Source organism: Phocoena sinus, chromosome 6, assembly GCF_008692025.1.
Source record: "Phocoena sinus isolate mPhoSin1 chromosome 6, mPhoSin1.pri, whole genome shotgun sequence".
Classification (NCBI taxonomy): Eukaryota; Metazoa; Chordata; class Mammalia; order Artiodactyla; family Phocoenidae; genus Phocoena; species Phocoena sinus.
In genome coordinates, this window is record NC_045768.1 from 105,483,554 (window position 1) to 105,496,123 (window position 12,570).

The window sequence follows — 12,570 nt, forward strand, 5'->3', positions numbered from 1 at the left end:
GCATTGCATTGGCAGGTGGATTCTTAACCACTGAGCCACCAGGGGAGCCCCAAGGTATTCTTTTTCACTGTCTCTCCTTTCATCATCATCATAGCTGGTAAAGTAGTGAAGATAAAAATATTTATCCTGCCTCCAAGAGTAGGAAAAAGGCCCCCGTGATAGAGGTAGATTCGGGTTGTGGGTTCAGCAACTCGGAGGATAAAACAAAGCAAGCATGTGGACTGCCCCTCTGCTCCCCGTCCTTACTGCTCCGCTGACAACTGTTGGCTCTGCCGCTAGGGCTCCCTGAGGACTGCTGCACAGATTACTCCTGCTCACCCCCAGCCCAGGGATTGGCAGAATCGCACGCAGGCGATCAGGTAGAGAACATGGATACTTGTACAGCCCCGCTGCGTGTCTGTCCTCAAGGGCAGGAGCCTGTGACACAGCTGCCCACGTCAGTCCAGGAGCTTGGCTGACGTCAGCTGTGAAAGGTAATTGCTTTTTCTTGGCTGGCTAACAAGAGGAAAGTTACTGTGACGAGGACTGTAGGAGCCCTGCTAACCAAGGAGGAGAAAGGCTGCCGAGTGTGGCCTCCACCCACGCCAGTGATGGTGTGTTCCCTTCTAAGCTGGCTAAGAATGCTAATACTTTTGCCAGCCTGTTCTGCAGAGTGTAGAAACGGAGGAAGAATCTTTCTTTCAAGAAACAAAGAGGCACAGAGAAATACAAATGGGGAATATTTTTGTTTAGTCATTTGAGTAAGAGGTTGGAGTCCAGACTGGCTAGAGGTTAAAAGACTTAAGGCCTCCCTGAAGGTCTAGAAGTAGACTTCTCATCTCAGTGCTACAGCATGTTACTGAAAACAAGGAGAGGAGCTTGAAAGATATGCCTTTCCTTCAAAAAGGCTCATAGCAAAGCCTGAGTGCCTCTCCTCAAGGTGGTAGCAGTTTCCAGCGCCCACCTCCTGTATTAGGGCAAAAGTAGAGAACCTGAGGAGGCTGCATGCTCAATGGGAATCTGACTGAGGAATGCTGAGTTGTACCCCAGTAAAGCTGTTCCTTTAACCGGCACACTTAGGGCACTCCAGAACATGGCACTTTGTGGTTGTCCAGGGGTGTTGAGTCGAGTCCTGTGTTGGGTGTAAGGAACAGCTTCTCTCTCACCTCTACAGCTATTTATGGTGGACAGATGAAGCTTGTGGCATGTTTGGGGAAGTAAAGCTCTTTGACCAGCTGCACATCTTCAATCTGGTAATAACTGGTAAAGAAGATGGTAAAGATTACCATCATCTTTATTTGAAAGAGGGGAATTAAACATGTCTCCAGTGACTGAGCTGAACAGAACCAAGAGGAAATGTTAAATCTGTCTTGTGACTTCACGTGGGTAGACAGCTAGAAGCATTAGAAGTCTGATGGATGAATTGATAATCGTTGAAGCTGGGTAGTGGGTCTGTGGAGGTTCAATATACCATTGTCTCTCCTTTTGTATATTTGAAATTCTCTGTAATAGACTGTTTTAAGCCCATGGGAAATGGCATCTATTTTGTAAAATTAGAAGTATAAAAAGCCAACCTCACACCAGTCAGAATGGCCATAATTAAAAAGTCTACAAATAATCAATGCTGGAGAGGGTGTGGAGAAAAGGGAACCCTTCTACACTGTTGGTGGGAATGTAAATTGGTGCAGCCACTATGGAGAACAGTATGGAGGCTCCTTAAAAAACTAAAAATAGAGCTACCATATGATCCTGCAATCCCACTCCTGGGCATATATCTAGAGAAAACTCGAATTCGAAAAGATACATGCACCCCAGTGTTCACTGCAGCATTATTGATTGATACAATAGCCGAGACATGGAAGCAACCTAAATGTCTATCAACAGATAAATGGATAAAGAAGATGTGGTATATATGTACAATGGAATATTACTCAGCCATAAAAAGGAACAAAATAATGCCCACACACAGAAAATAGAATACTACACGGCCATAAAAAAGAGTGAAATAATGCCATTTGCAGCAACATAGTAGACCTATAGATTATCATAAGCAAGAGAAAGACAAATATATGATATCACTTATATGTGGAATCTAAGGAAATTATACAAATGAACTTACTTACAAAACAGAAATAGACTCACAGACATAGAAAACAGACACGGTTACCAAAGGGGAAAATAGGGGGAGGGATAAATTAGGAGGTTGGGATCAACAGATATACACTATTATATGTAAAATAGATAACCAACAAGGACATACTATATCGCACAAGGAACTATATTCAATGTCTTATATGTGTGTCTGTGTGTGTATATATATATACACACACACAGACACACATAACTGAATCACTTTGCTATACACTTGAAACTAAGGTAACATTGTAAATGAACTGTACTTCAATTTTTTTAAAATCCAGAAATATTTCTGAAAATTTTAGGGGAAGTTTTTTATTAGTTAGAGGTAATAGTATAAATCAGAGAGCTGCCTCTACATCTGTAAGCTAACCAAGTAGGAAATCTGTAACTAGATTAAGAAGCCCTACCCCCCTTCATCCGTTTTACGTTGAGTCATTCCCACTACCTGGCAGCTAACATAGGGCCAGTTCTTCTTTTTTTTAAAAAAAATACATCCCCCAGGAGCACATTTCTTTATATATACACAACACAATGATAACTGAATACAGTACAGTAAATCCGCAAGCATTCATTGCCTGTTGATTATATGTACTAAGCCCTGAGGATAGAAGTCATTGACTTCAAAAGGCTTACATTCTAGGAAGGGGGTTAGACATGCAAGTAAAATAAAGCACAGCATGACTACTGAAACGGTAGAACTCTAAAGGACTAAAGGATCCCACCAGCGTGGAGAGGGGGGTTATGAATGCCAGACTCTGTGGAGAGGGGAGGTGTGTGCAGCGGTCTCCTGGCGAAAGTGGTGTCCGAGTGAGGGTTCAAGGATGAATGGGAGTGCCCTGGGGCATGGGCTGCAGCACTGAAGGGGCAGCGGCCAAGCCAGTGGATTAGTGAAATCATGCCTGGTTTGGTAACGCCGGACTATAAGGACTGAGGTCAGTTGTGGCAGGAACTAGAGGTAAACCAGATGGGACGTGAAAATCTTTGTGAAAATCAGGCTGAGGAATCTGAGCTCTGTCTTGGGACTTGCCAGTAGGACAGCAGCATGGTCAGAATTACCACCCTGATTTATGGTTTTAAGTGCTGACTTGACCTCATGTGTTTAATCTCTTCCTGTCCTCAAGCTCACATGTCAGTTACAACATTTTCAGTTACAAGTAACACAGAACTCAACTCACATGGTTTAAACCCAACATGGATGAACCTTGAAGATATAAGCCAGTCACCACAAGACAAATACGGAATGATTCCTCTTACATGAGGTACCTAGAGTAACCAGATCCATAGAGACAGGATGTAGAGCGGGGGTTCGCCAGGGACAGGGGGAAGAGGGAACAGGGAGCTATTGTTTACTAGGTACAGTTTCAGTTTTACTTCTGGAGACGGATGGTGGTGATGGTTGCACAAGAGTGAAAGTACTTAATACCAGTAAACTGTACACTTAACAGTGGTTAAAATAAGTATCTTATGTATATTAGTACAATACAAAAAAGTACCAAAACAAAATGGCTTAAACCAAACGGAAAACATTATTTCCTAACAGCTTCCTTGGTAGAGCAGCTTCACACTTGGTTAGTTGTTCAAACTAACAGTATCAAAAAGGACCCAGGTTGTCTTCAGCTGCCCACTCCACCAGCCTCCACCCACCTGCTTCCTCCCCAGCCAGCTCCCCTCATAAGACAACTGCCCCAGTCAGAAATTTCTTTCCAACAGACTCACAGCTATGGAGAACAAACTAGTGGTCACCAGTGGGGAGAGGGAAGGAAGGTAGGGGATTAAGAGGCACAAACTAGGGCTTCCTTGGTGGCACAGTGGTTGAGAGTCCGCCTGCCGATGCAGGGAACAAGGGTTCGTGCCCCGGTCCAGGAAGGTCCCACATGCCACGGAGCGGCTGGGCCCGTGAGCCATGGCCGCTGAGCCTGCGCGTCCGGAGCCTGTGCTCCACAACGGGAGAGGCCACAGCAGTGAGAGGCCTGCATACCGCAAAAAAAAAAAAAAAAAAAAAAAAAAAGGCACAAACTACTATGTGTAAAATAAGCTATAAGGATATGTTGTACAGAGCAAGGAGTATAGCCAGTATTTTATCATGACTTTAAATGGAGTATAATCTATAAGAATTTTGAATCACTGTGTTGTACACCTGAAACTAATATTATTATAAATCAGTTATCCTTCAATTAAGATAAAACAAATTTCTTTCCAAAAGAGCATCCAAGGAAAGAGACCATCTAAGAGCAAGAAAGGCTTCCAAAATCACCTATTCCTCAGCATCCCCACTTGAATGTCTAATAGCCATTTCACCTGCAGCACAGCCACAGCCGAGCTCCTGATGTCCTCCTCCCCCACCCTCTTCTCACCATCTTTCAGTCTCACTAACTGGCAGTTCATTCTTTCTCCAAACCATTCCTGTATTCAGGCCAAAAACCTTAGAGTCACCTCGGGCCCCTCTCTGTGTGTCCCACCCTACATCCCATCAACAGATTCTTTTGACTCTGCCTTTAAATGTTTCCAGGGTCCAGCTACTCTTCACCACCCTGACTCTGCTTTGAGCCACCATCTCTCATCTGGATTATTGCAATAGCTTCTTAACTGGTCTCCCTGTTTCTGCCCTTGGCCACTTGCTCATTCATCGAACAGATATTTCAATGAGTACTTAATATATGCAGGCATTGCTCCGGGTGCTAGCAGTTCTGCAGGTAAAAATCCCTGCCCTCCTGGAGCTTTCATTCTGTTCTCAAAATAGCGGTCAGAGTGATCTCTTTCAAATGTAAGTCAGTCACGTCACTTCTCTGCTCAGAATTCTTAGATTTATGCTGTAGTCTGTACATGCAGGTGATGAGGAAAAGCACGTTTTAATCTCAGGGTGCCTGTGCCTCTGACGAATGCTGTCATGTCACAGAGCATAGTTCAGTTGGAATGTGAACTTTTAAAGTGCGGAGAAAGAGGATGAAAAAAATAGTTTCTGGCATGCAGGCTTCTAGAAATAGAAAGCACTGCATTGAATGACTTCAGAGGCATCTGTGTAATAGAGTGATCACTCCAGGAATGATTTCTTAACCACCTGCCTCTCATCCTTTTTCCTTATTTTGCTGAATTCTTTGGACAAGTTGAGCTCTCAAAACACACTGAACATCTATTAAATGGATGTGCCCCCTCTTGAGTTTTTTTAAATTGAGCTAAGACGTACATGCAATAATAATCCAGCTCAAGATATACCATTTTTCAGCACTCCAGAAGACTCCCTGGTTCCCTCTTTCAGTCCATATCATCTTCCAAATGTAACCAGTTAAAATTAGTTTTGCCTGTGTCTGAACTTTGTATTGATGAAATCTTTTACATCTGGTTTCTTTCATGCAAAATTAGGTCTGTAAGATTCATCCATGGCATTGCAGGTAGCTCTAGTTCTTTCTTTTTTGTTGCAGTATCATAGTCCATTGTGTGAAAATACACAATTTATCCATTCTACTATTGATAGATATTTGGGTTATTTCCTGTTTTGGCTGTTATGAGTAACATGTCTTTTGTTGGCTGTAAGCATTCATTTCTCTTTTCACTCTGGGAGTATACTTGCTGGGTCATAGGACACGCTTACGGATACAGAACTTTAGGAGAGAGTGCAAACATTAAAGTGGTTGTACCCTCTGAGGGGTGTGAGGTGTCTTCCTGGATCCGGTGGGTCTGAGCTGCTGCCTGACCCATTATTTGTTCATGTTTTTGTCTTCCCCCTGCTCTACCCCAAGCCACAGTGTTGAACAAAAGTAATGATTAGAACACAAAGACAAGGTTGAAGTTGTGCAAGACGGAATATTAGTAATCCTTGGATTAAAAGGGAAATTCTCCAGTGACCTGTTATCACATGACACGGTTCTGTTACCTTCATCACATCAGTTTCAGTTCCATTTTCTTAATACTTGAAATTTTTTTGAAAGAGGTGGGAAACAAAACACGCTAGGAAACCCTCTTCCTAAATAGTAAATGTTTGGGCTACAGAACTAGGCGAGACTGGAGGGGGCTAGCAGTGATCTGATTTAATGCACATACTGATCGCTAGGAATACAAAGTGACGAACAAGATACATAGAGCTTCCACCACGTGGGGAGGCCGACCGGCAATCGCAGTGCACCGTGGGGAGGAGCACGGTAAAGAGAAATGCCAGCGTCTTCCTTTACGTGACCGCTATTGCGCCGGACGTGTGGGGTTTCCACACGTCACTCAGCTCTGCACCACCAGCCAGGTGGCCTACCATTGCCTCCGTTCTGACACTGTCTCCCTGGAGGTGGCATCAGACTCCACAGGTTACAGGTCGGTCCCGCGGGACTGACCCCACCTCAGATGCCAATTGCAAGTCTAGGTTGTCACTGTGCTTCTGACCGACGAGCTCCGGCTCAGAGGTTCCCACGACCCCCTCCTTGGGTTCGATCAGTTTGCTAGAGGGCACAGCATGAGCCAAGCCTGGAAGCTAGGCAGAGCCCGACACGCGGGGAGCTTTTAGAGAAGTTAAATCTGCGCTGGGGCTGAAGCACAGTGTTTCAGGGGAGAATAGTAGCGAGCAGTGAAGCTAGAAATAGAATCAGATATCAGACCATGAAAAGCTCTGAAATAATAACAGCAGCAGCCAGTGTCCTGGAGGAATTGGCTTGTTCCAGACTCCGGACTAAGCACATATCAAGGACCATCTCATTTAATATTTAATATCCTTAAAACATAGGTACGTTATTATAGATGATAAAATGTAATTAAGTAATTGGCCAGAGCTACAGCCCTTAAAATGACAGGTCTAGACCTTAAATCCGTATCTTTTGAATGATCAAAAGCCTGTTCTCTTAGCCACTCGTATAGCTAATACCACATAAGCCATGCTTTATCCTCCTAGGAGCTCAGCTTCTCAAATGTGATCATGTTTCGTTACAGCGGCACCATTTAGGATAATGATTCCTTTTAAAGAAAAAAACTTCACAGACCTTTAATATTGACTTAAAATCAGCTAGTGTTCCTCAAATGGATGCAAATATAAAACTGACGTAAACTCCTGGTACTTAACACTGCTCGTATATCAAAACAAGTATACCAATTAATACCCCCCCAAAAAAATTAAAGTGAATGAAATGCAAATTAAGTAGCACTCATTTAATGCCACTGATGGTGTTTGGTGAAAATCGTTGCTCTGGATGAGTGAGTGGCACTGACACTTCGCTTGGTCAGGGCACCCTGGCTGCCGGCGGCTGTGGAGACTCCACTTCCCATACCTGACCTCTCGTTCAACCTTCCAGGAAACCATAACGCTGTCTCGCTTCACTTGGAGTGTGGACATCTCACACGTTAGATCCACCACTTCCCGTTCACCTATAACACCTGAAGCCGTGCTGCATGGTACCCACAGGATTGTAAACCCACAGGCTCTGAAATACAGTTCCTGTGTTTTAATGCAACTTGAATTCAGAATGTTTTTAAAGTTCCAAACTTAATCGAATGAGATTCGATCTGGAAAGGACTTTGGCCTGTGAATGAGAGTGGGAAAAGGAGGACGGCTACGAGGGGCACGTGTGCTGGCTTTTGAGGGCTGCTAAAGTCATGCTTAGTTAGAGACTCTTCTGACTTTTGTTTTTCTGCTTCTTCACAGGGGTTGGCACCAGGAATTATTACAGAAAGATTGGCTACAGATTGCAAGGTCCGTACATGGTAAAAAATCTAAAATAACCGCCACACCAGCGCACCTTGACACCTATCCTCCCTGGCAGAAAACAGAGATTCAGGATGTGTTGAACACTCAGCACAGAGGCTGAGCGAAGCACATGGACCTCCCTGACCCGCTGACAAGGAGCCTCCCCCTCGCCCTCCCGCTGGAGCCACAGAGACTGGAAGCCGCACTCAGGGCCGGGCCGGGTGTCTGCTGACCAAGCCCACGGAGCCTGGGCGCTCAGAGCCCCCGCACCGCGCCCTCCTGCATGTTCTCAAGACGTCACTTCCGTTTCGAGGCTTTAGTCCTGTATCCAATTTCTAAATTCTGCATGAGGCCTGCAAGTGACCTAACCATGACTCAAGCACAGTGACAAAAGCAAACTGATCATCTCATTTGAACTGCATGGTTCATGAACTAAAAACTGACTATGTCATTTGAGGAGGACACTTAGTTTCTATCAGCAGGTTATTTATATCCAGTTTCTATCAGCAGGTTATTTATATCCTGTACAGACAAAACGCCAGGTTGGGACATGTGAAAACTGTCACGTTGATCTCTGACCTATAACTACATATGCCTTCCAGCACAGGTCAAGAAAATGAGCTTTTCTTTTCATGGACATCATTCTGGTTTGAAATGACAGTGTGATGGGGAGAGAAGAAGCAAGATTGTAGGCTTATGTTTCAAGCTTGAAACCAGCCTTTCTCATTTGGGCGTCTACCATCTATGAAGGGCCATTACAGACGTCCGTTTATTTCACATTTTTAATCGTCTGTACTTTGCAGTCTCTTGACAATTGCAAAACACCTTGGGCGGCACTTTTTCCCAGAGAGGCGTTTGGCTTCCCCATTGGTCTGTCCTGAGCAGGCAGAGTCTGTCGTACATGTGTCTGGGTTTGGGTGACATCTGTGGATGTCAAGAGGCACATCCACAGGTGCTGTTCCCTTTATTTTAATTCTTTAAATCGATTTTGGTTTGTTTTAAATGGAGAAAAATCAAGGTTAAACTTTTTTGTGAAAGCAAAAAAATGGAAAACAGGCCCAAATCTAAAAATAGGAAAGAGACTGGCTTTTTCAAAGTTTCATCTTTATAGAACTGCCTCTATGTAACTTCCAGGTAATCTAAGGAGACTCAGCCTGGAGAGGGTCAGTTCTTAAGAACATAGCTTAACCCTGCATCCCTTGGCTTCTGTGGCATTTTACAAAGGTTTATTAAATGGAATTGATTCTTCTAAAAGTTTGAAAAATAAAATCTTCAACATACAAGGAAGAATCACGTAAGGTTTTTTCCTCTCCCTGTAAACGCAGTGACATTTGCTGTGAGTTACGGGTTTGGGTTTCCTGCCCGGGGCACTGTTTGTTTCTTCCTGGGTCCCGTTTGCCATTTTGTTAAACTGCTACAAGGCAAACGGCGCTGACTTCCTGTGGGCTCGCTGTGGCACTGCAGAGGCTTTCTGTGAGTGCCATTTAAGGAAGTCAGCTACTTCTCAATCTTGAGCCAAACTGACAATTATAGCCCAGAACACAGCCTCTCAGATAACTGAGGAACTGCCCCGGAGAAGCGTGGTTTTCAGCACAGTCTTGGGGGGAAAAAAAAAACAAAAAAGATCAGCACATACACAGCTAGTCAGTATGCTCTTGGCACCTAGGAAGGAAGTCTTGTCACGGAAGGAGTATCGGCATTGGCTTCCCAGCCAGAGAGGCATTTAATCTTCATGTTTAACATCGACATTCTTCCAGTCAGTGCGCCCTTTTCTTCAATAATTAAAGCAGATGTACAGCGTATGTTTGATAGGCCACAAACAGGCTGTTCTGTTTAGCATCAGATTCAAGTTAACTCACGGATAAGCCAGAATGACTTCCCCAGACCTCGATATGTGAACATTTCTTTTACCAAGCCTTTCTGCCACTAGAAGCTTCAGCTTCTCCCCTGACTGCCAAGCACTGTCCCCGGCATCTGTGGTGCCTGGCGCCTCCACAGCCCGGCTGGCCTGGCTCTCCTAGAGATACGTGCACTTGCTCAAATGACCACCTCGTGAGAAAGATCAGTTAGGCAGGATCCTGTCGGCCTCCGCGTGAAACGTTTAAAGCTGCAGCTTGTGTTTCTGATCTGTATTGAATGACTCCTTAGCAACCATCTCAGGCCCACTCACATAGCTCCGCTTTTGACTCAAGTTTCTGTTAAATCACCTGGAGAGGTTTTGTTGTTGTTTTTAAATTATCAAAAACAGACTGAAATCTATTCAAATAAAAAATGAGACTTTAAAAATACATTATCGCCAAGTAAAAGGGCCTGGTAGAGCTCACTGTTTCCCCAACTTAGGAATGAATGTGGAGCCCTTTCAAAGGAAAAAATGTCTGCTAACACAAACGAATACTGAAAAGTACAACTTAAAAGCCAAAGCCTGTTCTATGAAAACAGCTTTCGAAATGCAAGTTTTCATTTCCAAAGGTTTTTATGGGTTGTTGTTTTTTAAGATTATCATCTAATGAAAAACAAAATTTTGTTCATAAAGAACCCACAGACCCTTAAGCTGATGAAAGAGCTCAAGATCTAGGTTCTGAAAACCTGGGCTCCTTTATTAACTCTGAAGCTGTGGGCAAGTCCCCTCCCCTTTTTCAACTACACACTCCCCCCCCTCCAGTTTATAACATGAGAGAATCGCCCATCTGTCAGGGTAAGCGCAAGGTCCAGTGGGGTCCCATTTGAGAGACACTGCATAAACCACGACATTATGTAAAATGCGGTTAACTCCAGTGAAGTGGCTTCTCGACAGATGTGTGACCTCGAGCAAGAAAACTCTGCCTCTCAGCAAGTTTCCTGTCTGTAAAGTGGAAATGATAACAGTTTCTCCCCCGTGCAGTAGTTGTCAGGATTAAATGAGCTCACGTATGTCAGTTTCTTAGACCAGGGCCTGCGGAATGTAAAACACACTACAGGTACTGGCTATTATGACCAATGTGTAACAAGTGCAGTATCTGGCCCATTTTAACATGGGAGTTTCTTATCTGTTGGCAGCTAGAATCTCTGACTTTTGCCTTCTCTCCCATCCTCTGGTCATTCCTTCTGTTGCATTCACATAAGTCTAGGGTTACAAATTGTCAGATCCATGCTTTGAGGGACAAGAAACTAGCTGAGACTCTGCAACAGCAAAAAGCATTTCCAAATATCACTCATTCTGGGGGCTTCCCGGAAAGTTGTCCAGTATTAGCATGGACTGCGGTCTCCCATGAGTGCGCACAGGTAGCCACATCCACTTAGGGAGTCCCCCGAGGGAGGCTGGCCACCTTCCGTGGCAGGGAGGAGAAGCAGTGCCCCATCTGTGCCTTAGGGTTGTGTGTGCCCTCGACGCTTGTGTTGAACTCCGTGCAGACAGCTCCAGAAACTAAGCTTACAGACCTTTTAAAGAATCTGATTTTAACATAGATTATCAAACATGGCTGTAACAAGGGGCAAACCAGTTGCTCTTCTACAGCCAAATGTGCAGCCTTATCTCTTCCTGTCTCCACATGCCTAGAATACCCTTCTGTCCACCTGGAGGACGACTCCTCCGAGGAGGGAACTGCCATCTGAGGCCCACCATGTGCTGCTTCTCTATCTAGGCCACCCTTATGCAGCCCTCATGGTCAACGCTCATCTTCCCCCATTAACAAATGAAGACACAGGCTGGTGTCATCATGGCTGGGCCTGAAGCCCCAGGGTCACCACGTTGCCCATTAGAGTCGGCACCAGCCCTAAATGTCCACGGATCGCATACACATCCACGTGAAAGGTGCCCGCAGAGCGGCCCAGCACAGAAGCCCTGAGCTCAGCTATAATACTAAGTGGGTTTAGGATTCCAACGCGAGTCACTGACTCGGCCTTTCTCCACCCCACCCCCATGTTTTCAGTCAGCTTATGTTTAAAGAAGACACAAGTATTGAGCAACGAGGCTGTGCTTTCACATTATTTCATCCTCACAGCAACCTGTAACCTGAGTCCTGTCACCAGCCCGGTTTTCCCCAGTGCAGGTAGTGGAAGGGCACGATGTCATCAAGAGAGAACGCAGAGCAAAGGGAGAGTCTGCTCTTTCCGTTTCAATAAAAATAGCTTTTTTTGGTTCTAAAAATTATATATGCTCAATATAACAGATTGAAATGAAACAGAAAGGTACAAAATAACCTGAAATCCCACCATCAGACACTGGTAAGCCCTGTGATGAACGTGCTTCCATGCGTCTCACCCGCACCCAAACACACACAGCCATCAGTCACCTTTACGTAAAATGGTCACACGGTGCATGTCGCTTTATAACCTTTTTCACTCCACAAAATGTAAGTAATACCAGCATCTTCCCGTGTCAGTACACACGGATCTACTTCATCCTTTTTAATGACTACCTAGCTTCCCATTGTCTGCAGATCCCACACTTTAAGTGCGTCTTCTCATATCTTACATTCTTTTATATCCTCATTGTCACAATAGCTAGAATTGTGTATGAAGCATGGGGATACACTCGTTGACTCAATACTAAGATTTGCTTTCGTTTTTTTCTACAAGCCTCACTCATCCGTGACAGGCTTCTGTGTCCCTCCCTGTGGTTCTTCGCCCCCAAGCCCTTCCATCCTTCACTGTTACCCACCTTCCAGGAGATGGGGAAGGAGCAACCTGCCTGCGGCCTGGCCATGCCCCGGCAGAGGAAGCAGCACCTGCGGTTGGGAGCAAGTCCCATCACACAAAATGCCAAGCTCTGCGTCACCGAGAGGCGCCGGAGCGTGAACGTACTTTCACTGAGG

The 12,570-nt window shown here is 44.9% G+C and overlaps 1 protein-coding gene across 3 annotated transcripts in view; it reads left to right on the plus strand.

Moving 5' to 3' along the window:
* Window positions 1-9,064, plus strand: part of ELP3 (elongator acetyltransferase complex subunit 3) — a 110,955-nt gene extending 101,891 nt beyond the window's left edge. For all 3 annotated transcript variants that reach the window (XR_004350481.1, XM_032635841.1, XM_032635840.1), the window contains one exon: window positions 7,736-9,064. Coding sequence is in view for 2 of the 3 variants with exons in the window: in XM_032635841.1 (XP_032491732.1) it covers window positions 7,736-7,812 (77 nt within the window). In the remaining variant the exon portion in view is untranslated. The remainder of the gene's footprint in view (window positions 1-7,735) is intronic.
* The last annotated feature ends 3,506 nt before the right edge of the window (window positions 9,065-12,570 follow it).